The sequence below is a fragment of the Symphodus melops genome (assembly GCF_947650265.1).
Source record: "Symphodus melops genome assembly, chromosome: 14".
In the NCBI taxonomy this organism is placed as follows: Eukaryota; Metazoa; Chordata; class Actinopteri; order Labriformes; family Labridae; genus Symphodus; species Symphodus melops.
Window position 1 is genome coordinate 2,330,124 of NC_136704.1, and position 27,379 is coordinate 2,357,502.

General features: G+C 47.0%; 1 protein-coding gene across 1 annotated transcript in view; it reads right to left on the reverse strand.

Moving 5' to 3' along the window:
• Positions 1 to 27,074, reverse strand: part of adarb2 (adenosine deaminase RNA specific B2 (inactive)) — a 140,310-nt gene extending 113,236 nt beyond the window's left edge. Inside the window, exon 1 of the mRNA XM_079361009.1 lies at positions 26,266 to 27,074. Within this exon, the coding sequence (XP_079217135.1) occupies positions 26,266 to 26,368 (103 nt within the window). The 5' untranslated portion in view covers positions 26,369 to 27,074. The remainder of the gene's footprint in view (positions 1 to 26,265) is intronic.
• Between the last annotated feature and the right edge of the window lie 305 nt (positions 27,075 to 27,379).

The following is a 27,379-nucleotide window of genomic DNA, read 5'->3' on the forward strand; positions in this document are numbered from 1 at the left end:
GCTGTCAACTTCACTGTCCCCATTTTTAAACTCACACTTTTACAATGATGAACGCCCAAACTAAACATGGGCAAAGTTTCAGCTCGAGACGATAATGCGTCACGGAGTAATCCCAGTATGAGTCTGCAGAGGGCGCTAAACGTCTACTTCTGCTAATCACACCGAAGCTCCCCGATATGAAACCAAGAATTTCACCAGACGACGTCCAGCCTCTACAGAAGCCGCTGAAACCTCTTACCAAGACTCTCTTCTCCTAGCACTGGAGAGCAGCCCTCCCCTGGCAGCCCTGCAGCGCTCTGTTCCTCCTTGTTCCAGAGAGCTGGCCAATCAGAAGAGAGTGGGCACATGGGGAGAAGGGGTCTTAAAGAGACAGCAGCTGAAATGAAGCGTTTGGTGTCCCTGCACTGAAGGTTTCACAGACCGGCGCAGAAGACAATATGGGAGCTAGTTAGCTTTGCTAGCTAGTAGTAGTGTAACTAGGACTTTACTGTATCACAGCAGTGCAGAATAGGAGGGATAGTTATGCACCTGCACCAAGTAAAAACACTAAAAAACATAATTTTCTGTTTGAAAAATGGAGTAAATCACAGCTTGATTGGTCCTAAACCTGCAGAGTCAGGTGTGCAACCTCACCTGGGTCACCATCAGGAAACGTTCATGTGTGACAAACAGAAGAATAAGAATCAGGAACGTTTGCTCCCGAGTGTCGTCACTCTCACGGAGGAGTCTGCTGTCCCAGTTCCTCCCCGCTTTGATCGGCGTTGGCGTTAGACATGAGACTCGCGCTTTAAGGTGCCGGTGGAGGTGAGTCCGGCTGACGAGCAGGAACAATGTCTCCGCTCAGAAATCTGAAGAACCTGCTCATGGTAAATCCTGTGAACATGTGCAAAAAGCTCAGAAAGCGGACGGAGGGTTTACACAGGAGTCTACAAACACAACGTTCACTGACAGAGGATGAAGGGAGGAGAGTGAAATCTTTTTTCCCTTTTGTGCAGAGATGCTGATAAAACAAACCAGCCTAGAACCAATGCATTCTTCTTTTTATGCCCTAACAGCATATTATGTCCATGAGTCAGAGCGACCTTCAGATAACAAACTGTGTGCTCTCAGGAGTAAAAAGGTAAGTAGGTCATCTGTGCAGAACAGACCTCTATTCAAATGTTAAATCACCTTGCAAAAGGGACGAGTCGTCTCTGCACGTCCTGCTGGATTGATGGCAGCAATAATACCTGCAGCTAACTCGACTCTCTGACCCAGAATCTGCAGACACCAGGAAATCACACAGAACCAGAAACGCCACGCATGAGAGCAGGAGAATTTCCTCCCGTCATATAAAAATATGTGCACGCAAAGACGCCTAATTGTCATGTAAATGTGATAAGTTGATCCAATAAGGCAGACACACTGACTCACATCAGTGCACTGCTGGAGCTGGAGCTCATTATTGACCCAATTCTTCAACAAGTAATTCAATGTCATGTTCCTGGCAGGGGAATACAGCTCAGTCTGCTCGTAACAATACTCACACTAAGTGATGATGTTCACTCTGCGAGCTAACAAAGCCTTCAGCCGCAGCCTGCGGAAGACGAGGAGGCGTGCTCATGTAGCGATGCGACGGGAGCAGTTCATCCACACGGTGACACGATGGAGACGGGAGGGCAGCGAGGTCGCCATTAAGAGGCTAATGTCCAGGCAAGACGAAGACATCGAAAAGCAGGCTGTATTTTCACAGTTTTGGTGATATATGTTGTTTTACCTTCTTTAAAAGACCGAGCCACTCAAAGGGAAAGTAGCATTCCCTCTGTGCTCCCTCTAAAGCCACGCCCCTCCCCCATGTGCTCCCTCTCAAGCCACGCCCCTCCCCCCTGTGCTCCCTCTTAAGCCACGCCCCTCCCCCCCTCTGTACTCCCTCTCAAGCCACGCCCCTCCCCCCTGTACTCCCTCTAAAGCCACGCCCCTCCCCGGTTTGCTCCCTCTAAAGCCACACCCCTCCCCTCTGTGCTCCCTCTCAAGCCACGCCCCCTCACTTACATGAACGAGCGCCCGTTCCTCCAGAAGGTGACAGGGATGCTGTGATTGGCTCATCGGAGAGCAGGGAGACAGGGAGGCCTGTGATTGGTTCATCAGAGAGCAGGGAGACAGGGAGGCCTGTGATTGGTTCATCAGAGAGCAGGGAGACAGGGAGGCTGTGATTGGTTCATCAGAGAGCAGGTAGACAGGGAGGCTGTGATTGGTTCATCAGAGAGCAGGGAGACAGGGAGGCCTGTGATTGGTTCATCAGAGAGCAGGGAGACAGGGAGGCCTGTGATTGGTTCATCAGAGAGCAGGGAGACAGGGAGGCTGTGATTGGTTCATCAGAGAGCAGGTAGACAGGGAGGCTGTGATTGGTTCATCAGAGAGCAAGGAGACAGGGAGGCCTGTGATTGGTTCATCAGAGAGCAAGGAGACAGGGATGCTGTGATTGGTTCATCAGATTGGTACCTCGTGGCAGACATTGGTTGAAGTTTTTACAGACTTACAAACTGATACAGATGATGGATTTACTTTGTTCCTTTGTTCAGAGAACCTGAGTTATTAATGTCTGTCAGGACCTAAAGACAGTTTCAACCAGAATCTGAAAAAGTGTTTCTGGAGGAAATGACCGACGCTGACTTTAAGGAGTAATAATGCAAAGACTGCTTTTGCCAGCCGTTCATGAAAAGTTCTCGTTCTGCTGACAGACTCAGATTGTCAAATAACAAACAGAAGTCCTTGTCACACATGAGCACTGCCCCTGAAACCTTCGTGTCCGGGTTGGTCACACATGCAGCTCACAGCAGGAGACTGTCCCTGTGGGACAGGAGGGTGGCGGGGTGTCATATTTTAGCTCCAGAAGTTGCAGAGATGAAGCAGGACGTAGCCGACGTTCTCACACTTATCTGTTGTAATCACGTTTAAGCTCTTTGTTGAACCTCTGATTCTAAACGTGTTTCATCTCAACGTTCAAACGACATCTCGCCGCTTCCTTGTTTGCTAGCTGAATCTGCCGCGGTGACCTGAGAGACCACATCAGAGCCAAGCGTCCCATGCACAGAGGCAGAAGGAGTGCTGACGGTTGGGCGTTTGTGGTGCGAGGCAGGAGGCCGCTCTGTCACCACAATGCTTGGTCGAGTCTCCGCACCATCGCAGCGCCAGTCTGCGGGCGCAGGGGAAGACAAATTACCAGAGGACTGACTGGAGAGAAGGCGAGCTGGCGTTCCCAGCCTCCTCCAGATGGACATAATTAAACCATTAGCCGGCGAGTGGGGGCTGATGACTCCATCAGGACCCATTTTGGGCTTAAATAAACGGTGGAAAATAAAGCTGCGTTCAAAATTGCAGCCCGCTTGTTCACGCGCTGTTTACCAGCAGTGTGTTGGAAACCAGAGGGAGAAAGCAAGAGGAGGGCAGATTTTCATATTCATCTGTTGTTGTCTGGCTTCTTTTTTCCTGTTTTTTTACCAGATGACAGAGGATTCTTTATCTACTGGGGTCAACCTTTAAAAGTGTCTTGCAGGAAATCCTAAACGAGGGTGATGATTTAAGATGAAACATCCGGGGATGAGGTCTTTCACTCTGCCTCCAGCGTCTACTTTATCTCCCCTCACCTCGGCTGTCCCATATATCCAGGCACAGAAAGGCTGGTGGTGTGAATCAGGCCGGCCATCACTCACTCTCTCAGAGACTCTGCGACTCCCCGACACAAGTGCTGCAGCAAGCAATCATGGCCACAATGGCTCCACATTTACTCCCTCTATCTGCTGCATTTAGTGGATGTTTGAGCGATAAGACATCGATCTCTGGCAGGTTGGTTTTTCACCAACCAAAGAACACAATTGTACGAGGAAGGCAGAGGTGAGATCCTCTCCTACAATGAGTCAGTTTGTTGAAGCTGAATGGTTGCACTCTCAGGTCTGACTTCACTCACACACTTCACCTGGACAGAGAAAAATAAACAGGAAGTAGCGACCATGAAGAGAAGCTGACCCCAGGATTACGCCTCAGCCACAGGGATTTATCGCCCTGAAAGGACGAAATAATGGCTCGTAGTAAATGTTCACAAATCAAAGCCACTGTGAGATAACTCAGAGGAGCTTTTTGTTGGGAGGTGGAGAGCTCGACTGTCAGACTGCTCGAACAGCCTTTGAAAAAACGTAAAAGCATAAAATACGAGTCCTTTATTTAACACCTAAAACACAACACAAGAAGCAGCCATTGGAAGGTTCAAAATACTGACATGGATCCATTTCAGATGATCATCTGCATCAACAAAGGATACTTTCATCATCTCTGAAGAGGAAAAGCTAAATAGGCTGAAAGTGAAAATGCTAATGCTGAACTACACCGTGGTCGACTTTCACCGGGTGAACACACTGATATAGTGATGACGTAATTTTGTAGGCCAACCCAACCACAGAGCTTATTTCAGGCGTCTAACCACAAACCCATTCAAAATCCCCATTGACTTTTAGAGTTAGGAACCCACGGTGCTAAATGCTAACTCACTTCCTGGTTTTAGGACTCAAAACTACACCACTCTGTGGCAGACCAGTAGATGAGTTTCCATGTTGGACATGATGACGTTTAAAGCATCGTAGAATAGTTTTTAAAACAGTCCACAGACGCTCACATAAAAGTTTGGCAATGGGCCGCCGCACTAGCCATTGAACTCGTCTCTGTACTGTTTGACAGAGGATGAAGCTGAAAAGGCGAGAGCGAGAGAGAGCGAGAGAGAGCGAGCGAGCGAGACGCAGCGTGAACATCCCTACAGATGTTTTTCTAAACGGATTGAGACGTAGCGTTAGCCTGTATCGTTAGCCACGTCATCGTTGTCTTAAACAAAGTCGTCTTAGCCGAGTTATGTTTCAGGTTTGCGTTCACAAAAGTAAATCCATCCAAGGTGCATCAAACCCAGTTCCTGCTTATTGTTGCATCAATGTTACAAACTCTGTTAGCTCGTTAGCTAACATATTAAGTTTGTGATTCCTGAAGATCTACATTCATGCATCTGACCAAAAACTGGTTTAAAAGTCCCAAACGCATCAAGACAATAGAACAGGAAGTATTAAAAATGCTCATTTCCAGGCTTTAGGACTCGTTACTGCTGCACTTTATTCTTACTTTTCAGGTGCCACACAAAAAGTCAATGTCGAACGTTGTTCTAAATGTGTGTGCGTGCGTATGGACCCTCCTCTCCTGCAGCACCAGGTAACACAGGAACATCTGCTTTCTGTCCTTCTACGTCAGTTGTCTCTCTCTCTGTACCTCACAGCGTCTCCTGTGTCCCTCCCTTTCTTCTCCCTGACAATGAAATACAGTGACACCGATCTGTGGGGGTCCCTCGACGCCAAAACACAGCTGTGCGGCTGTCCCACTTTCCTGCCATCCAACCCGCCTGCCAGCACTTCCTCCATTTAGCTCCACTTTCCCAAACGTTCCCGTTCACTCCTCTCCTCTCCTCCCTCTCTCTTTATTCTCTCCCCTCCTGTCACTCACTTTACCGGAGGACGGCGGCGTCGAAGATAAGGGCCAAACAAAAAGTCAACATCCACACAAACATCTGTTCTGTATCGCTCTGTTGCTCCATTTTACGTTTGATTTCCCCGTCAGCGTCGGGGGAACGCCTCTCGGAGACGCGAGCGTATGGCGTGCTACACGGCTTCCAGAGCGCCCCGTGTTGGATTAAAAACACAGCATATGTTTGAGACAACGCGTTGTGATGTTACAAAGAGAAGACATGCTTTCTCTTTAGGAAGCTCACGCCTGACTTGAACAGAACAGAAAGGTGTTTACTGCTCTAACAGCTTTCTCAGTCACGTCTTTACACACGGAGCATGACCGCACTCTGCTTTGAATTTAGATGCAAACACTGATTCATTCTTTCGTCTCACCAGAGGGGTGAGAGGTTGGCATCAACACAAAGAAAAAAAAACATCCTTAGGATATGGATTAAAGGAGATTCCTGTTATTTTAATCCTTGGCACAGCTTGTTCTTAAATGACGAGCAGGTAGAAGAACCTTCAGAAGGTGGAGACACGGGCTGGATTGTGTGTTCTTCTGCTCCCTGACAGCTTGATTTGATTTAACCAGCAGCAGCAGCTACGTCGCTGATTCAAAGATAAAGTGATTTAATATTTAAAAACATCTCCTTCTCTCTAAAACACAGGCAGCTACCTGAAGGTCAACTCCAGGACTCCCCTGTGGATACGGATCCTGAGATGATGATTTTCTATCTGTGCACGTCTGTTCGTGTTACTCGCCACAGTGCAGGAGAAGCTGCACGGCAGGCCGTCCACTTTCACTGCAAGCTGTCTGGTTTTGTTTCTGTATTTCATCTTGTTTTAGTTTTCATTCTTTCCCCAGTGTTTCTGTGTGTGAACGATTCCCAGTGTGGTCGACTGTAAGTCTTTCATGTGTGTCCCTGTGTCCTCCGATGTTGCCTGTAAGTTTATTTCCTGTGTTTTTAGGTTCTTAGTTTCCTGTTTCATTTTCTAACATCTGGTTTAGGTTGTGTTTTCGGTGTCAAGTTTTACTGTCTCGTTGTCCTCAGTGGTCTCGTGTTCTTTGCTCCCTGCTTCCCTCGTCTTGATGACCCTGAGTGTCCTCACCTGTCTCATTAGTCTCACCTCCATTTAGTCTCTGTGTTTTCTTACCCGCTTGTCGGTTAATTGTTTTTTGTGCTTTGCTTGAAGTTGGAAGTTTCCCCGTGTTCTCCGCTCCCGGAATTTACTTTGTTTTTTCTCGTTTTGGAAAGTAAGTTTTTGCCTTTTTAGTTAAAATAACTCATATTTGTTTCTGATTTGGCTCCTCCTCCCCGTCGTCTGTTAAACCCTGAACAGAAGTATCAGAAGAGGCTGAAATGATGGACGTTGGTTTACAGTCTCCCGTTGTTACCTGATGAACTCTCGTCTTTATCTTGTTGTCTAACAGTCGGTCGTCTCTCACCCTGAAAGTCGAGGGTTCGATCCCCAGATCTTGTTCAATTGGTTCTTGGGCAAGACACTTAACTCCAGGTTGCTCCTGCTGCTTCATCAGTGGTGTATGAATGTGACGGAGTGAGTGATCGTATGAAAGAGATTTGAGTCGGTTACCGTTTGTCTGAGTCACCAGGCTGCTCACTAATTTCCCCAGAGACAATAAAGTTCAAGTTGTGATTCTACTATATATTTCTATATCAGATAATAGAGATCAAATCGCTGCAGAGTTTTAGAGCGCCGTATTCCTCCGTTAGCTTGAGATAAAAAAAAGAAAAGAAATGGAAATAAGTCATCCATATTTAATGACTGAAGTTTAAGACAGAGATGTTACACTGAGGAAGTGATGGAGGAGTTTGTGGCACTGATTTGAAATTGATGAAAAGTACTCAGTACAGCGCACTTCAGCCGAAGAAAGGAAGCAAACTTTAGGTTGTTAAGGCTTCACTTTCTGTAACAGCACCACCCTCTCTGGTCCTCCAGAGGGAGGGCCCACACCTGCAGCAGCCCTGGTTCAGTGTCTTGTTCGAGGACGCCTGCCAGCACAGAGCGGAGCGTCAGAGAGCCCACAAATGTCCCACAAAGCCGAGCAGCCGTTGTCTGGATAATCCCACCTGCCTTTCAAGCAGTTAGCCATCCATGCCAGCGAGCGTGTACCCTGCAGCCCCGCCGGGTACCCGGGTGTGTTTGCTTCGTCTCCAGGACCGCTCGTGAAGGAGTCCGGAGAGGGTCCGCAGGGACGCGGGAGGAAAGTGGAGCAGAGCTGCGACTCACATGGAGGACGATGGAGGTGTGTTCATGTGAAGGAGAGAGTGATACAGGAAGCGAGTAAATGGCAGTTTGAGTGTGTGACAGTCGGGACAGCTGTCAGGAGCGGCGTCCCCCAAACCAGAGGTCACGCGGCAGGTATCCCGCCTGAAGGTAAACGCAGATAAAAAAAACCCACCTGCGAAGGATCGGGAGCAGTGAGGGGAGAGAGGATGATTGAGCAGAGGGAGAGAGGAGGGGTTAAGCACTGGGGTGAAGAGCTCTCCGAGTTTAGAGAGCGACAGTTTGATGGATGAAGACGAGGGCCGGAGGAGAGGAAGTGAGGGGAAGAGCGGCAGTACGTTTCATCGACTGAGCGTGCAGCGAGCGGGGAAGGCCAAAGGAGACTTTCTAATGTTATTTCTCGAGATGTTCACAAACATTTTTATCCTCCCTGGTTGTGATTCAATTATTGAACTTGTCGATCTGCTTCCAATAAAAGAGTCGACGCATTAATAACCCTCTGCACCAGGAAAGCGCCAAAGAGCGCCCGGGAGTTCGCCTCATTCTCAAACGGACCTGAGCTTGTTCATTTCTTTTCTCGTCTTCTTCAAACTCTTTCACTCCGTCACATTCACACACTGATGGCAGAGGCTGCTTCAAGTAACTAAATGTAAAGATCAATACTGGTATCCTGAAGAATAGTGTCGTGGCGACAGGGCGTGTTGTAACGCCCCGTGTCGGGGCTATTTAGCATGGTGTTAGCTTTGTCTGCTAGCATCATGCACCAGCGTACTTTAGAGGAAACTGTTACGTCACATTGAAGAGCCGAAACGAGTTCATGCTTTTGGGCTAAATAATCAGAAGATGAAGTACTCAGTGAAATCCATCCGACAGAGAGTGTAACATCTTTAAATCACTTTCATGTGATTCCACTCCTTTATTGATCTTCTCTTTCTTTTCCCTTTTAACTCTTCTTTAAGTGGCGAATCCTTACATCTTAGAAATGTACTCTTTCCTGTATTCATTTTTTTTCACTTATTCTTTCAGCAACATTTGAAAAAGTCTTTCACCTCCATTTCTGTTTTTATAACCTGTGATGTGAAGTCGTCTTTTTCTTCTTTACTAAAACTGCTTTAAGATTTTAAAGTTCTTTTAAAACCGGCTGTCGTAAAATCGGTTTATGTTCTTACATTTATGTGTACAGATATCTCCCTCTGTAGAAATGTCTCCGTGTGGCTGTGCTGTATAAATAAAGTTATTATTATCCAGCGTTTAGACACATTTCTCTGAACGGTATTGTGATTGGAATAAGTCTATTTAGAGAGAGAGAGAGAGAGAGAGAGAGAGAGAGAGAGAGAGAGAGAGAGAGAGACCTGTGTACCTCTCAGGGTCCATTGAGTGTAATTACAGAGAACAATAGAGGCAGCATGGTGCTAGCTGACTGTGCTAAACACTGCTGCTCTCTGACACACGAGGAGGCCGACTGCCTGAGCCGAATCAAGACAATCATCCACCAGCAGCTCCTTTTGTTCCTGTCTGTTGTCTCCCTGCGTACGAGTCGGAGCTGCAGCCAGCAAACGAGGAGGATGGAGGGATTATGTTTGGCTGATTTGAGGCCAATTGCTAGTTTGGTCGGAGCGTCGGAGGAGGATGTCAGAGAGATGTGAGTGTCAGTGATTATTAGAGGGTTGGGGTGGTGAACATGACAGACACACACACTGTGTGTCTCAGCTTCAGAGTGGGTCTGTGGCGATGCCTGTGGTCCTCTGTGAAAGTCTGCTGCTGTTGTGACAGAGTGTCATAATTAACACTCAGACACAACTGGAGCTGCTGAACTCGCTGCTCACTCTGAGCTGCTCTCCTCCTCTGTTGTGTTTTTGTGTTTCAGGATGTGACAGCAATCTGTGTGGTTAACTGTTAGACTCAGTCTCTTTCACTTAAGAGCAGCTTTTCCTGACTTTTTAAATCATAAATCTTAAAAGGTAAAGTCAGCTTGAAAACTACAAAATAAAACTCAAGTCTTCTCCAAACGTGAATCTGTCCTTCCTGGGCCTCCGTACATGTGTGCTGCTGACTGTGGCTGCAGAGACTCTGCTCTGCTTTGTTCTCGTGGACTCGTGTTTTTTTGGGGCGGAGCTGGTGTGTTTCAGTGATTGGACCTCATTCATATATGGACGTAGCTTGAATCAGAGAGAGGAGAAACACCAAGCGGATGAAGCTCGAGGGTGAACCTCGTGGACTTCCTTTTTGAACCTCAGTCACTGAAATCCAGAAATGTTGAAGCTTTTAAACACTGGAAGCTCCTTTAAAAGGTGTGTTGCTATTTTAAGCCGTCAGAATCAAATACAACTATATTTACAGAGAAGGAGAAAGATATAAATCTTTGAAGCAAGTTTTCAGGTGTAAGAGTTTCCAGGTAAAAACCACAGTCTCTCTTTAACTCCCCATCAAACAACGGGCTGATGTGTTTCTCCCATTGTTACAGTGATTACAGCTCAATAAGCCCGTGAAGGGAGCGCGGATGAGATAATATCACATCATCACTATGTGAAAACTATCATGATGACTGTGATGATGGTAATAAAGATGCATATTAGTGCATAACGACTTGAAGGAGGGGGGGTGACAGCGAAGCAACGCCGGCTCCCGTTCTCTCAACTTCAATTAAATGACTTGTGACAGCGCGTTGTGAGGGCATATCTGCTGCTCCGCTTGACTCCCATCATTACGGCGTGTTGGTGCCAGGCTACACCCGCTTGAAACGAGCAGAAATAACCAGCTGGTGAACATAAGACGGCGGTGAAAAACCGAGGGGGGCATCAAGTCGTGTCTGTGGCTCCGGGATGAAGACTTTGCTGAGCTCAATCTGAACATTTATCTTCTTTATGTGTTAGCAGGTACACGTGTGTTAGCAGGTACACGTGTGTTAGCAGGTACGCGTGTGTTAGCAGGTACACGTGTGTGTTAGCAGGTACATGTGTGTTAGCAGGTACGTGTGTGTCCTAGCAGGAACATGTGTGTGTTAGCAGGAATATGTGTGTGTTAGCAGGTACATGTGTGTGTTAGCAGGTACGTGTGTGTTAGCAAGAGCGTGTGTGTGTTAGCAAGAGCGTGTGTGTTAGCAGGTACATGTGTGTTAGCAAGAGCGTGTGTGTGTTAGCAGGTACATGTGTGTTAGCAGGTACATGTGTGTTAGCAGGTAAAACGTGTGTGTTAGCAGGTACATGTGTGTTAGCAGGAACACGCGTGTGTTAGAAGGTACATGTGTGTTAGCAAGAGCGCGTGTGTGTTAGCAGGTGCACGTGTGTTAGCAGGTAGGCGTGTGTTAGCATAAACACGCGTGTGTGTAACACTGATTTAGGTAGCCTGCCGCGAAGCCGCTTTTTGCACGGCCTATTTTAAAAAAACACGGCCTTGAAATTTTTGCACGGCTTGACCTAGGCCATGCAAAAATCTACATTTAATAGACGTGCTTACTACACGGGTTTCTGTACGGTGCCACCCGTGCCCTATTTGGTAGGCGGAATGTCAGGATAACGATAGCCGCTATGTAAATAGCGTCAGATGGTAGCAGCTAACCGCTAACAGCTATCCGCTAACTAATAAATCCAACAAAAGAGAAAAACGCTACATAAACAAAACCAACGCTGGAAACATCCAGCAGTTCATCCACTTTGTCATTGGCATGTGACTGTTTATTACAAGAACTCAATCCAGCTTTGTTTCAGAGAAGGCTGTGAACGGCGAGGAGAAATACACACGTAAACAATCAGCTGTGTTACAGTCAATGGTTTAAACACGGTGGAGTTTTGTTTACCAACGTAACACAGGAAGTGACGACTCTTTCAACCAATCAACGGACTGCAGGGTTTAGCTCCAGATGATTGACTTATCAAGGTCTAGGGATCTATTATTACTGGATGACACATGTAATATTATGAATTTATGTGTTTGTTGTTTGTTTTTTAAAGAAAGTGCAGATAGAAGCAGTGGGCCAACAAAGGGGTTAGACAACATGAACCAAGTGAGTGACAGTCAAATGATGATGGGGTGTGTCAGGGTAGGGGCTGTACAGTAAATCAACATTATGAAGCTCGGGAAAACTAAAATGTGAAAACTAAAACGTGTAACAATGCATCTTATTGAACAGAATGCACCATTTAGAGACTTATTCAGTTTTCTTCAAAACTAGTGTGTTAGGGAGCACATAACCGCCGCGCCGCCGTTAGTGACACTGAAAAAAATTTGCACCCCCTGTATTTTTTTTTGCACCCCCTGTTTTCCCATTTCTGCCTAAATCACTGGTGTGTAAGCAGGTAAGCGTGTGTGTGTTAGGTACGCGTGTGTGTGTTAGCATGTACGCGTGTGTGTTAGCAGGTACACGTGTGTGTGTGTGTGTGTGTGTGTCAATGAGTAGCTAAGCGTGTGTGTCAGAAGATATACGTGTGTGTTAGCAAGTACGTAATTGTGTGTGTGTTAGCAAGTAAGCGCTTGCGTGCGTGTGTTAGCCGGTATGCTCGTGTGTCAGTGTGATCCGTGTGACACCTCCTGTCTGTGGATGAGTTTAACAAAGAGGTAAGAAAAGTACAGCATGTTAAAAGTAACTGCTGCTAAGTCTCCTGCAAATTAAAAAAAGGCCTAATTATAACGTGCGTGCGCCTCAAACAGCCACTCAGGTGTGACGCCCGGCTGTCAGGTGTAAACAAGGCTCACAGTCGCACAGGAAGGAGGAATCAATCGACATCTGTTCATTTATCTCAGGCAGGAGACCAAATTGAAAAATGGATTGCTCGACGTGCAGGATCTGCATCGTGATCAAGGAGCGATGCGTCTCAGCACCTGCTCAGGGCGATAATGGGCCTCGCTGCAGTTTGGCCAATAAGGATCAGATTAACATCTTGGCGATAGAGTCGCTCGATAACAAGCAGGTGTGAGGAGGACTTCAGTGTGGACGCTTCTCTGACGTTGATGCTCGGATACTTCAGAATCACATTCAAGTCAGATCGAGATCATTCCACGTCTCCGGATGAATTCATAACATGAGCATCAAAACCTTTGATAACACTCGCTCTGCTTTAAACGTGTAGTTTATAATGAAGCTTCAGTGTTTAGCCAGCTCTGCATGTGGTGGACACTGTAGCTTCAGTGTTTAGCCAGCTCTGCATGTGGTGGACACTGTAGCTTCAGTGTTTAGCCAGCTCTGCATGTGGTGGACACTGTAGCTTCAGTGTTTAGCCAGCTCTGCATGGGTCTGTAAAGCTTTCTGCGTTCTAACCTCTCTCCATGTTTCATCTCCAACATTGATCCTAGTTTGAGCAGCTTTCTGCTGCTGGAGCTTATTAGAAACATGCAGAGGCTTTTTAGCTCGGGTACAATCACTTCTATCTGAAGCAGTTCCACTGCCCGCTTCCATCGCTGCAACACCTGTTCACCTGATAACTGCTCTCATATCTGGCAAACCCAGGGGCGTCCAAAACGGCCTTCAAAGCCCCGCCTACCTTCTCTGGTCCAATCAAATCCAGAGCATTCAGGAGCAGAATCTAAAGTTAGAAGGAGGACATACTGGCTGCTGCATTGTTGTCAGAGAAGCTTCAACACAGCAGGTTTCCTTCATGATCACACAGGAAGAGAGCAGCTCTCTGATTGGCTGACTGATCACAGAGGAGGAGAGCTTTATTTTGATAAGAGGAACAATGCCAGGCTCCCTTTTTGCCTTTATTGACAAACTGTGATATTTACGAATGACAGTTCATTTTTTATTATGTGCACAGCTGTGTTTGACTCCAGTGTGGATGCTTTAAGTAAAGATCCTCATTTACAAACCACCACCCACTGATCTCTGTTTACGTTCTTTTTTACAGATGTATGCTCTGATCTATGGACACATACGCTGTGTGATTTGTCCAATAGGACGTTTTGCAGGTCTTACTGACCCCCCCCCCCCCCCCGCTTTATTCATACCATAATCCTTTTCTCCGTCTTCATTACGTGCTGCAGCTGGAGCACTCTCCCCTCTGGGATCATTAAAGTTTCATGTTGTTTGATCTTATCTGAACAGGTGATGTTGGCTCAGTAAAGTGTCTCGTGTTCAGAGGGGAAATTGTAGCTCGCAGCGGAGCGGCGGTCTTCACTAATGAAAGAGACAATGACTGTATTCAGCGTGACTCTGCAGCCACGCTAACGATAATGCTCTCTGCCGTGTGAACAGAGAGTCGATCAGTGAGTCCTCTGACTCGTTACATAAGGCCGAGTCCCAGCCTGCAGGTCGACAACATCCTCCGTTTATGTTTGCTGCACTCCCTTTGGAACGACTTTTATTTCTCTCCACAGACGAACAAACCGGACGAGGCAGCGAGATAACATGCAAGCAAATGTGCAGCATTTCTGACCCGACCCGCTTCTGTCAGAGTGTGAACTCTTGACTTCAGGGCGCAGGTACCGGAGGACCAGGATGAGGACTTAGAGAGGGGTCACATTAAGGTTTCACTCACTCACTCCAGGTATTCTTCTTTGGGAATTTATGACTCCTGAAAACGACGACGCGTGATGTCATGGTGATGAATCTTTGGTTACAAACAACGGGACAGACATGAGCATTGATTTGATTCATGTTTGCTCAGCCTGCAGCTAAAGGAGCCTCTCTGACACTGAGTTACAATCAGAGGTTTTCTCTCTGTGTATTTAACACGTTGTCTTGCATCCAACGTCAAGTTACGTTCTCTGAAAGAAATCAACAACGTTGTGATACGAAACACAGAATCCTCACGTTTCCTTCGCAGGAAGCCGAGCGCTCCAGATCTCTAACACACATCTGTGAGGATGAATGGAAGTTAAATATTCTGCAGCCTTATCGTCCTCCATGTGTCACTGCAGTGTATAAATACAGTCAGGAGCTGGTCCTGACCCTGACTCCGCTCCCTGTGGCTCTCTCAGTGTGTTCAGAGCGGCCCCGGTGCTGAGCGTCCACGCACAGTAAACACGGCTCATCTCGCCTCTCTGTGTGGGCAGTCTGTCATCGCCGTGACTTCAGGGCTATCTAAATATGAGCGAGCCGCCGCGCTCATCATCACATTCATCCTCAGCGGGGTGAGAGATGGACGACCCGGCAGTCCACCAGGTCATGAGTTATCACCCAGCGGGGGCCGCCGGTTCACGCAGAGGTCGGAGGAACATTTGTCTTCAGGCAAGTACGCCTGTCTGTAACACACACACACACACACACACACACACACACACACACACACACTCTCTCTCACACACACACACACACACACTCTCTCTCTCTCTCTCACACACACACACACACACACACACACACACACACTCTCTCTCTCTCACACACACACACTCTCTCACACACACACTCGAGGACGCCTCCCCGCGGTCATTATTCCTCTGGATTCAGAGCAGGTTTCAGTCTCCGTGTCCTGACGTGCAGAGTTCACACTCTGTCAGAAAGATGCTCCGAGTATTCTCCAAAGTTTGTTTTATTCGCTCTGTTGATTCCTGTTTACTGATTTCACATAAAGACGGTGCCGTCTGTTTAACTTCAGCACGCATGTGAGGAGGTCTGACAGACTTATCTGAAGTCTCCTTCGTCGGCCATGTTGGCGTTTTCCTCCTCAGCTGTGTCAGGAAGTGTAAAGCTGCGCACCTGCAGCTCAGACAGGTCAGCACGCTGACCGGAGGGCCACTTTATATGTGTGTGTGTGTGTGTGTCTCAGATGTTTCTCCCTCCACGCCTGATTGCTCCTCCACATGAGTCTGCACACGTTCACGGGCGCTCGCTCCTCTCCTTATCCAGCTGATGGTCCTTTCAAATTAAAATGAAGCTCCATCACACTAATGGCGGGAGCGGAGAACAAAGCGGCGTCTCTCTCTGCAGTCAGCAGGAATAGCAGGAGGATTATCAGCGCTATCGTCAGGCCTATTATCATTAAACTCAGTCACCAGTGTGCAGCAGAGCCACACTCACTTTACTGCAGACTCAGATCTGCTGCGCTGCATACAGAGCAACAGATGAGCCCTTCACATAACTCTGTATATTTGGCACAAACACACTGACCCTGATTAAATATGTCTGACTCCGTTTCACAAAAACAAAACACAACAAGAAGCAAACAAGATCGGCACACCGAGGAGCTCCTGTTAAAAAGACTGACTGACCTGATCCGTCACCTCAGACGGAGAGGCGGACATGTGAGACGCCATGTTAGACACAAACACGTGACCCCCCCAGCTGAAAGGTCGTTTACATGCACCCCATTTTCCCATTAAGATCCCTATTCTGGTCAGAAAGGCAAAATGATAAAAAACAAAGGTGTTTACTCGGCAGAGAGCTGAGCTACTGTTTACATGTTAACCAGAATATTCTGAAGAAACCGTGTCGTCGTAGTGACAAGACTTAAAGAAATCCTTGAAGCAGCATCGTCATGAGCAGGCGTTTACATCACTTCATATTCAGGCGTCTTATTCAGCTTTTTAATAAATCGGAAAAAAGGAGCCTCACAGGGTGGTTACATGAATCCTCTGGTCATTTCCTATGTCGAGTTAGCTTTATGTATGCTATGTAACTTATACATGTTCTTCAGTAGCTTTAGCTGTGTTGAGCATATTTAAAGGCAGGGTCAGTCATTTCATCCAGATACTTTTGTTTTTTCTTTAAGTTTTTGGTTGAAGTCGTCTTTAGGTCCTGACAGTAATTAATAACTCAGGTTCTCTGAAAAAGGAACAAAGAAAATCCATCATCTGTTTCAGCTGTTAACACGTAAAAACTGCGACCAATGTCTGATGACGGGTCGTTTTTTATAAACCAATCAAGCCCGTCTACTCCGTGCATGCACGAGCCCACACTCGTCAGCATGAGCTTCAACCAATGGGGCTCGTGCATGTTAAGTGAGGGGGCGGGGCTTTAGAGGGAGCACGGAGGGGAGGGGGTGAGTGAAGACGGAGAACAGAGAGGATGCTAGTTTTTGAAAACGAGGAAGCCTGGCCTTAAGATGGATGTACTCACTGTTCACTCCTCGTGTGTTTGGATCCAGCACGCATTCAGGGATGTGCACAGCTTTATTGAGATTTAACCTTTCCTTACCAAAACGCTGCTAAAGCTTTTGCATGATGCACATGCTCAGTTTACGCTGCAGGCGGGCGTCAAACTTGACAGAATAGAAGAACCCAGACAGGAAGTGAGACAAGGAAACACACAGGACGTCCGGTCAGTTTCAAAATAAAACATAAAGACTCGCAGTCTTTTCATCAACATGGCGCCGAATGAACGACAGATCATCCAGCTGCTCTGACGTTCCAGAAACAGAGCGGCAGGACGCACGCCGACGCTTCATGATCTGTTAACCAGACGAGACCTGACTGAGAAGGATGAAGGTGAACTACGCAGAGGAATTCCTCTTCAGGTGACGACATTTAGAAAGGTTGTGATGTCGATTCATCTGTGCCGTCCTCTCTGTCTCTCTTTGTCCTTTACAAGGAAACGTTAGCAGCCTGAGGTCCTGTGCACCCTTCACCCTTCAACGACAGCTCCAGCCCACGGCACCACAGACAGGAGGAGGAGGAGGAGGAGGAGGAGGGTGGATTCTCCATCATGCCAGAGCCCATCCAAGCAGACCAGTGCCAAAGCACCATGTGTGTACAAACAATTCAACTGAATCCAGCTCTATGTATACTCAGGCCTTATCTGGGCGAAGCCAAACACACCCTGAGCTATCACAGGAAATGGATGAGTGATTGGGACTCTCAGTTTTTCGGCGAATGCAAACACATCTATTACGCTCCAGCACTTCAAGCTGTACAAATCAAAATCAGGCAGCAAGGAGGAAAAATAAACAGCACGCCGTGTGACTGTTAAGAAACTTGGAAAACAGGACTCCACATATCGCAGGGATCAGCCCGAAGGTATAAAAACTCCAGCTCGCCCGTCGCCACTCGACTCCGAGAGCAGACGGAGTTAATGCAGGCGAAGATGTATTTAAAAAAAAAAAACCTTTTAAAAGGATTTGCAAGATAAGCCTGTCGGTGTCTCCTGGAAGGAGCCCCTAAAGGACGGCACAATCGATGGATGAGGGAGGATTTAGTGCGGGGCGCAGAGGAGGGGAAACGGTTATTTAAAGCGGCGTGTGAGCAGAATGAGGAAGCAGGCGGGAAGCTCACACGTGTGCAGCTCATCATCATCAATGCACTAATCTGCCGTTAAGCGCTTTCATCAGCCGCTTGGATCTAATGTGCGCCGGATGAAATGTTTATTTACTACGACTCATCACATGTATTTACATAACGGCGAGGACGCCGGGGAGAGCTGTTGACCCCTCGTGCAGGCGGAGGGTTAGATATCAGTGTCTGCGTAGAGACAGCTAATGGATCATTCTGACTCCACGCTCCACAGCGCTGTGATCCTGCGAGGTCATGTGACATCACTCCGTGGTCATTTACAAACAGATGAAAAAGGTACACGTGACCGAGCGATGAACCCGCCTCAGAGGGAAAATAAATAAAGCGCCAATCAACAGTCACAGGGCGATCCTCACCCTCAGCAGCCAATCAAATCAAGTACACCTTCAGAGGAGAGGAAGTCACCTGCTGACTTGTTGTCATGGTCGAACATGAGAGAAGATGACGGCGTCGTGGGAGTCTGACACCAGAAGAAGTGGTGACTCGCCAAACAGCCAAATGTTCATTTTAAACGTCAGATCAACAGAAACAGACTTCTTCCTTATTTCAGCTCAACAAACGCAGAATGTAAAAAGGAGTCATGAACGGTGGATCTGCAGGCACAGAAGAAGAAATGTGATGATGTCAGAGTTTAAAGATGAAGAGAGGAGAGCGACGGCACAGTGAGGAGAACACATGCAACATGCACTAATAACCCGATCACACACACAGAGACCTGATCAGAACCGGGAAACTCAAACCCATGTTCACATTTATAAATATTAATAACTTCTTTGATATTGCTGCAACAACAACAGGCACTCAAAGGGTTAAATCCTTGTTTTTCCAATCAACAGAAGTAGGAAGCAAAGAAGTGCAGAAATACATCTTGAACCTTTTGATTCTTTTACGTGACGTGTTGAAAAGAAGCGGCATCCAAAGATATTCACGGATAGAAAAAGTGTGACGTTAGCTGAAAATGTTAGCATGCTCGGCTAACAAACAAAATCACCTGATTTACAGTAAAAAGCACATTTTAAACCTTCACGGCTGCAACTTGACTTTGTTTTTCTCAAAGTTCGACGTTTGATCAAATCAAAGCGTACGACTTTTCCTTCAGTCGACTTCAGGACTGAAAAACTTCAATTCAGCCTCAAACTTCCTGCTGAAGATATTAAAGCTAACAGACACAGTCAGTGTTTTAACCACGAGACATGACCCGTCATCAACGGCCTTTCCTTCTGTGTGAGACAAACTCAGATTACGCTGCTCAGCATTGAAATAAAAACACGTGCAAAAATTAAATTAAAAAATGCATCCTGTCCATGACACACACACACACACACACACACACACACACACACACACACACACAGCAGTGGGAAAGCTCTGATCGTGCACGTGAATAAAATGTGTTTTAATATTTATAGTTTCTTGCGATGTGTGTGTCGTATGTTGTCATGTGACAAGTAGAGATTTAATGTGCGGCGCTCTCAGTGAAGCCGAGTCGTGTCGAACAGTCGGAGAGTCGGGAAGCAGCACTTCAGAACTCGGAGCAAACACACCTGCTCCCTCGGTGCTGACGGAGCAAAAAGGTGCGCGCTCCTCCAGCTGCACAGATTCATATTAATGACCAAAAAAAAAAAAAAAAAAAAAAAGGATCCATCAGGGACGGACAGCGGTTATTACAATGATTGAGTGTCCACTCCAGGCCGAGGAGCGCGGGCCACGTCAAGGTTACCACAACTTCCTGAGAAAGAAGAAAGAAAGGGAGACTCTCTGCAGAGCGTGTGACTCGCCCGCCCGCCCGCCGGCTCGCTCGCTGAATGCACTCGTCTGGAGGTTGTTAAGGTGTCGGATACTCGGCCTCCTCCGGAGAGAACCCTCCTGAGAGGCCCTCTTGTAAAACGCTCCATCTTATTAATGCTAATAAACGCTGTTAGCGCCCCGCCCCCCCTTCAGCAGTAAGACGTGTCTATTCTGGGCTAAAGTCCCCTTCATTAGCGTTATCTCTAATAGGCACCCAGTCTGATGGCGAGAGGAGGGACGGCGCCCGCTTAAGCCGCTTCATCCAATTTCACTATTCCGTACGAGGCGGGTATCACCGCTAACTTTGCCGAGTCAGCGCGAGCGGACGAGGTGGCGGTGCCTTCATGTGACATCAGAGCGGAGGATTAAGTCTCAGATGTGTTTGTGATTTTTAATTTTCCAAACTGCAGTGAACACATCTCTCGCTCGACCTGCTGACAGAGAGAGAGAGAGAGAGCGAGCGAGCGAGAGAGCTCACACCTTCTGTAGCTATTTTCTGCTTATGAAATATGTCCCTGCTTCTCACAGTAGCAGCTAGCGTGCTGTGAATACGCACAAGCAAGCCGGAGGACAACAATAACACAGAGAGTGTGTGTGCGTGTGTGTGTGTGTGTGTGTGAGAGAGAGAGAGAGAAAAGAGAGAGGGATGATGAAAGTGTGAAACTGCGCAGCGTCAAATGATCTGGCCTCTCTCCAGGCGTGATGACTCAGGGACGACGGCACAGTTAGAGCTAATTAGGATCATAAACTGGAGAAATGTTTTGCCACCAGGATGTGCGGAGCGCTTTCCCGCCGCTGGCAGGACTTCACACTCCGTGTAAGAGCTGGTAACAGGAGCACGCCGAAAAGAGGAAGGTTTAAAGACGGAGAGTGTGAGGAGTGACGAGCAGTTTGAGTCCTGCTCTCTGCACGGAGGACGAATCATTTCATTCATACAAACAGAACTTGTTGTTGTTGTTTTGTATCAACGCTCTCGGAAACGCGTCGCTCACATTTGGCCGGATTGAGAAAAACTAAACAAAGAGGTTTCAAGGTTTCACCTTCTAAAACCTCTTTGAGAAAACATTTAATATTAAAGAATCATTGAATCTATCAGTGTTGAAATATTCAAGCTCACAGAATCGTCCACATCAGCTCACTGTGAAGGAATCCGGCTCGAAGATTTGACTTTATGGGTCTTTACTGGATCGGACGGCTGGAGAGAGACAGGAAGTTGTGGGAGGGAGAGAGAGAGAGAGAGGGAGAGAGAGAGAGAGAGAGAGGGCGACACGACGCAAAGGGCAGAGGTCAGAGGTCAGATTTTAACCTGCCAGGCCGAAAAAAAACAGAATAATGATTTACTCAATTTTATTCCCATTTCTGTTAAATCTTTATTTTCTTGTCGTGTGTGAACCGTTCAGAGCGGCGCCGCGACCTCGGAGAGCTGAAGATGAACTTTGGGAGGACGTCAAACACGAGCGCCTCACTTTGTGAAAAAGAATAAAACACTCTGAATCTTCCGGCTCGTGTTTTTTTAATTCTGGACTTTAAACCCGACGGAAAAAAAAAAAAGAAAAAAAAGTTGAGTTTAGTATGAAATGAAACAACTGCAGAATAACATGCGTGATTCAGACGTGAAGCAGGTTTGATGGCGAGAGCGTGCGTCACATGTTCTGTTATAAAATCAAAGAACCTGAATAAAAGAAACGGCCCACACACACACACACACAAATTAAAAAAATGTTTGGTGTCGTCATGGCAACAGGTGCAGCGAGTCCTCCGTGCTGTGGGAGTCATCACACAAACACGCCGATGAAGTTCGGCCCTCTGAATGTTTCTGATCCGAGTGACTCCTTTCACTCCTTGTTTCCTCCGCCTGAACTTTAAGTACAATTTCTCGCCGCCGAGCTGCGAAGAAGCCAACGGGGACTATTACCAGATAATGACTAATTATGCTAATGTGCTAAAGTTGTGCTATTCCTTTTCCGTGGTCATTTTATCAGGCGTCCCTGAGAGACGGCGCTCAGGACTAATAACCTCCCGTCCCTGCTGAACGCTCAGGCAGAGGACGCCGCGTCCTAAACGGCCGCCACCGTCGCCGCTACCCTTAATCAGGAAGTGTGGGTAATATTCCCACAGCCATGCGTGCACACACAGAGGAGCGCGGCGCCGTCTCCGTCGGCGCTGACCTTCATTAACCTCATAAATGCCAGCGGTGTTTCTGTCGCAGCTCTTAATGCGGTTATCAGCACAAACACAAACACACGTGACGGAAGAGTTCCAGCCTGCAAGTGGAGCGCCACGTCTGTCACACACACACACACACACACGCATGTATACAAACACACACACACACGCATGTATACAAACACACACACGCAAACAAACACACACACACACGCATGTATACAAACACACACACGCAAACAAACACACACACACACACACACACACACACACAGACACACACACACACACACACACGTATACAAACACACACACGCAAACAAACACACACACACACACGCATGTATACAAACACACACACGCAAACAAACACACACACACACACACACACACATATATACAAACACACACACGCAAACAAACACACACAGACACACAAATACACAAAAACAGACAAATACACACACACAATGACACACATACAAACACACACAAAGTAAAACACACACACACACACACACACACACACACACACACACACACACCTGCTGTGAATAAACCTACATTACCAAAATGATGTCACGGCGGTCTGCAGAGCGAGCGTTCCTTCAGCAGGATTTTATTGACTCATCGTCAGAGTGCAAATCTCCCGCGGTCCAAAGAACACCTCCTTTATGACCTCGCATGTGTGCAGGTGATGAGCACTGAATACACACATTAAACATGTTACACACACACACACACACACACACACACACACACACACACACACACACACACAGAAGAAGGTCTCTAATCTGAACTTCACTCTGACTCTGACAACACCGACCATCAGCAGCTTGACTGAACTCAAATCTTTCCACGTGTGTGTCTCAGGGTTGAATGCTCATTTTAGCTGCAGCAGGTTTGAAGAGAACAAATAAACCTGCCGGAAACAAGATTGTCAATCAAAAGCAGCAATTTACATCAGCGACGAGACCGCGAGTCTAATTATCTCTGAACGCACGCACGACGACGTCGCCTCCTGAATCAAACCTCCCCCCTCGTTCTCCTAACATTTACTAAATCATTAAAACACACAAAGTAGAATTTAATACAAAAAACTTAAATTGTATGAAAATAAAGATTTGTGCAGAGACGAATCGTCCTCACAGACAGAACGACAACCAGATAGAAACTCATTTCACACTTTACATTTGATGCTCTTTAAAAAAACATTTAGTAAACTCAGAAGAAGCTTTTGTTCCTGAAGACTTTGTGCAGCACTTGACATTTTCACGACAAACACAGAGTTTAGTCATTTGAAATTCCTGGAAGCAGAAACAAACGTCTCTGGGTGAAAAAGAGTCAGATCATGGAGGAGGAGGTTCAGGGCCTCGGCTCACCTCGACGCCGACGCTGTCAGAGAGTCAGAGCCGCTCCTCAGAGAGCGTCGGGGGGCTCGAGGACCAGCCACTCTCCCACCCTGCTCAGGGGAGCCCCAAGCTGCTGACCCTCCTCCTCTTCCCTCCATCAGCCACACTCGACCCCTCTGCCGCCACCTCGCCGGGACCAGAGCGGGAACGGTAATTGCTCCATAAATTATGTTACACTCTGTGTTTTTCACATTTGGCCCTGGGCGCTGCTGATGATACGCTGAAGTGTACGCTCAGAGTACAGGGTGATAAGTGTGGCTGTAAAAAAATAATGTGAGTCTATAAATCTCTGCTCTGCTTATTTTTGTTCATAAAAAAATCCACGGTGGGGATAAAAGACGAGGAGTCTGTCGTACATATGCCAGCGGAGAGGAGGAAAGGTCACGTTTGAGTGACAGCTGGGCTTTTACAGACGGCCATACATTCACCGAGATGTTTCTGTGCGTCGCAGGACCGTCACACACCTCCAAACGGGTTTTATTTACGGCGTCCCAGAGGGACGTAAATCAAGAGGCGTTGATTAATTAAGAGGCCGATGCACAGCACGCCACTGAATCCTTCCAGGAGCAACAACACGGGTCAAACACGACCGCACGGCAGCAAAACGCCGAGCTGAGCCGAGGGTGACACGACACGTTAGCATTCAAATATATTCATCATTTCACACTTTTAATCCTCTCTGCACTTATTTGTTCTGCAATCTCCAGCTGTGCTTAAAATGAACGATCTCAGAGAGGAGGAAACGTAAGAAGAGCCTTTTTAAATACGCTCACCGGTTTGAGGGAGAGTCCATCGACCAATAATCTGCAGCCTTTTCAAGGGATTAGGCCCCAAATGCCATGCAATAATCCCTCTGTGACTTCCTGCCTGAAGGTCTGTAATAAAAATAATAGTGTGAAATCTCTAGATAGTAATCAGTTGGCATTTTAGATGAAGGATAATAATACAAAAAAACATGGGGAAAAAAAAAAAAAGAGCAATCCGGCTTTGCAAAATTTGACTTTCAGTTTGAAATCCTTCAATCAGAAAGTGTGCAGCTTAGCCGCAGACTTCGCCACGTCGCAGCGGCTTCTTGAATGTGGAGCAGAAAGCGAAGGACAGAAACCTGCAGAGCAGCCGCGTCCTCCTCCTCCTCCTCCTCCTCCTCCTCCTCCTGCAGAGGAGTCGGCGGCCTTCAGCACTTCCACAGACACACTCCATTTGCAGCCGGTCCCTGAACCGGCCCCTAATGTCCCGTGTTATCAGAATGAATCAGCAGCGTTGATAAATTAGCCGTTCAGAAAACACACAGCGAAAGGCCTGTCAGCTAATGTGTGGCGCTCATATGCAATGCTTAATGTTGTGGAACCAATTCTGTCGTTTCCATTATGTAAATACATTTGCCTCAGCACTATATTTTATGTATTGTCTCCCTTGTCTCAATTACTTGGGCTATTAAAAATCAGGAGGTTATGGAAATGAGGAGCACTCGTCTTTACTTTGATGACAAGTGCAAAGTGTTTGTGAAAGCTCGTTATGCGTTCAACGGCAGACGGATACGTCAACACGCTCGCAGCGTTCATCCGTGTTCCACAATGCACCGGGGCGTCTCTTCATCTCACACACACATATAGATAAATCAGTGCTGCTTTATTTACAGCCGCTCTGCTTTTCACAAGAAGTCAAATCAAAAGGCGTGTGGCCTGTGTGGAGAGGAACTTCCTGTTAATCGCTCCTGAAATAATCCTCCAAACTGAATCAGGGAAAAAGGCAGCGACGCTTTTTTTTTTTCCCCTCTGTTGAAGATTTCCCCGACGTGTTTTTTATCTTTTTTAAATGTGGATTTTTTTTCCCTTTCAAACATGGACAATAAAAAAAAAAATTTTTTAAACTCAGCAATGATAAATTAATTCTAACAGCTAAATACAAAAATATGTTTGTTTGTTTTTCATATTTTAAAATGGTCAAAAATTTCCTGGTGGTGTGAGAAGTGGACCTGGGAATGACTGATTATTTCTCTCAGGGAAGGATTGAATGTGCAGCGGCAGACGAGCCGTGTTTCTGCACAGAAACACAGCGAGCTCGGGGCAGCTTCTATTTGAGGAGGGCTGCAGAGGAAATGGAGCTTTGTTCCACTGAGGGACTCAGTGAAAAATCAGCAGGCTTTTCTTTTCTGATTAAACATATAATCAACTGATCTGCAGCGTTTCTCCTTTAAACCATTTCACAAGAACTCACAGTCATTAGAAACCTGTCTGAGAGGTTTTCACAAATATGACACACGTGGAAATAAATGCAGGAAAGGAAATATTATTAAAAATCTTCTTTTTTTTTTTTTTTACTTTTAAGGCCCTGAAATGTTTCTCAGACTTTTGTGTTCAGTGTTTGTGCAGTTTTAATGAGGCATAATAAAAAAACACAAAGCTTTAACAGAAGAAGAGGAAAGAAGCTGTGAGAAATAAAGCAGCAGGGCTGTGACATTTAAGTGCTTTTAAAATCCTTGTTTCCAGGTGTGCAGAGTCACTGAGCCGCTTGTTAAACACCTGAGCTGTCTTTAAAGAAATCTCGGCTTTCAAATGTTTGAGACAGAAGAAGTTAAAGACGGTCTGGTGACAGCAGGTGCTAAAGAGCATGATGATGATGATGATGATCAGTTCTGTTCAAACTTGTCTCAGACAGAATGAGGCGCTCGTGCTGTCATTGTTCTCGTCACGTCAGAAACAACGGAGGCTGTTTGAGGACAAAAGACGCAGCTAAACTTTCCACATAAAGAAGAATGCGTCATTTAAAAGCCAGCGACACAAACAACAAGAGTCACACATTATCTCTCCTTCAAGACAATATCTGTCTTTTGAAAGCAGCACGAGGGGACGCCGCGGCGGCTCGAGCTCTGCCCGCCGGGCTGCCGCGCGCGCTCCGCTGCCCCGACAAGGTGCGCACGACCTCTGCAAGAAAAACACAGACAAGGCAGAGAAGTGTGGGGAAAGTTGTACCTTTTCTCTTGGATCGCCTCCTCCTCCTCCTCTTCAGCTTACATTTCACCTGTCCGCTCTGAGCCCCGGACGCGCGGCTGCTGTTTCCAAGTACGGATGCCATGAGCGCGGCGTGCGGAGCGCGGCGCGGCGCGGAGTAACTTGGACTCGGCGGATCGACTCCTCTTTGTACTTGTCTCGCTTCAGCCTCGGCTGCTCTGTGACAGCAGCGCAGCGTCCTCGGGGTTGACGTAGACTCGGACTATATTTTCAGCTCTCCCTCCTTTTTTTATGACTCCAGAGCAGGAGGGGAGCGCGTCTCGCTGCTCTTATGTCACCTCCTAAACTCCGGCTCTCCTGCAGCTCTCTCTCCCTCTCTCTCTCTCTCTCTCACACACACACACACACTGTTCGCAGCGCAGCACGGCGGCTCTCAGCAGCTCTGATCCCGGCGCGCTCCTCTCCGCGCCTCTGCAGAAATTTTGGCATCAGCCACTTTGAATCCAATCATGCAGGACGCCTATCTATTTGCTGCCGAGCTTTCTAATTAGGGTCCAATCGTGGCTGTCTGGGAGGTGTGACATCACCAACTCACACCCCTTATTCACCCGCTGCTTTTTCAAACGTTTGCACTGTTTCCATGCACTTTTTTTTTTTTGACACACTGCAGGCTGAGTCTGTTCTCTTCCGCCCTCCACAGGAGGGGTCAGGGGTCAGCAGCATGGCAGGACTTGTTGCCCCAGGGCACTTCAGCAGCATCAGAGACTCAGATATGGATACCCTTGCTGGAAGAATGTTTCCATATTCACAATACGTCACCCTGCTGTAACTCGAGGCTGATTGAACTGAAAAAGGAGGAAAAACACAAAACTCCTTCTGCTCTCCTCGTACACTCGTGTCTCTCTGCTGGGACGAATATTCTCGCAGGATTATGGATCAGAAATAAATTCCCTCTTATTCCCTCTCTGTTCTGAAGTCAGTCACAAGCACACAGGGAGATTACCAAGATGTATAATGTTCAATTAGCAGACTCACCAAAAACATCACTGATGGACTGTTTGACTCATTCTGTCCACTTTTCTATCTTTAATTAAAACTCAACTTTCCTCCTGATTACCAAACAGCCTACCGTCAG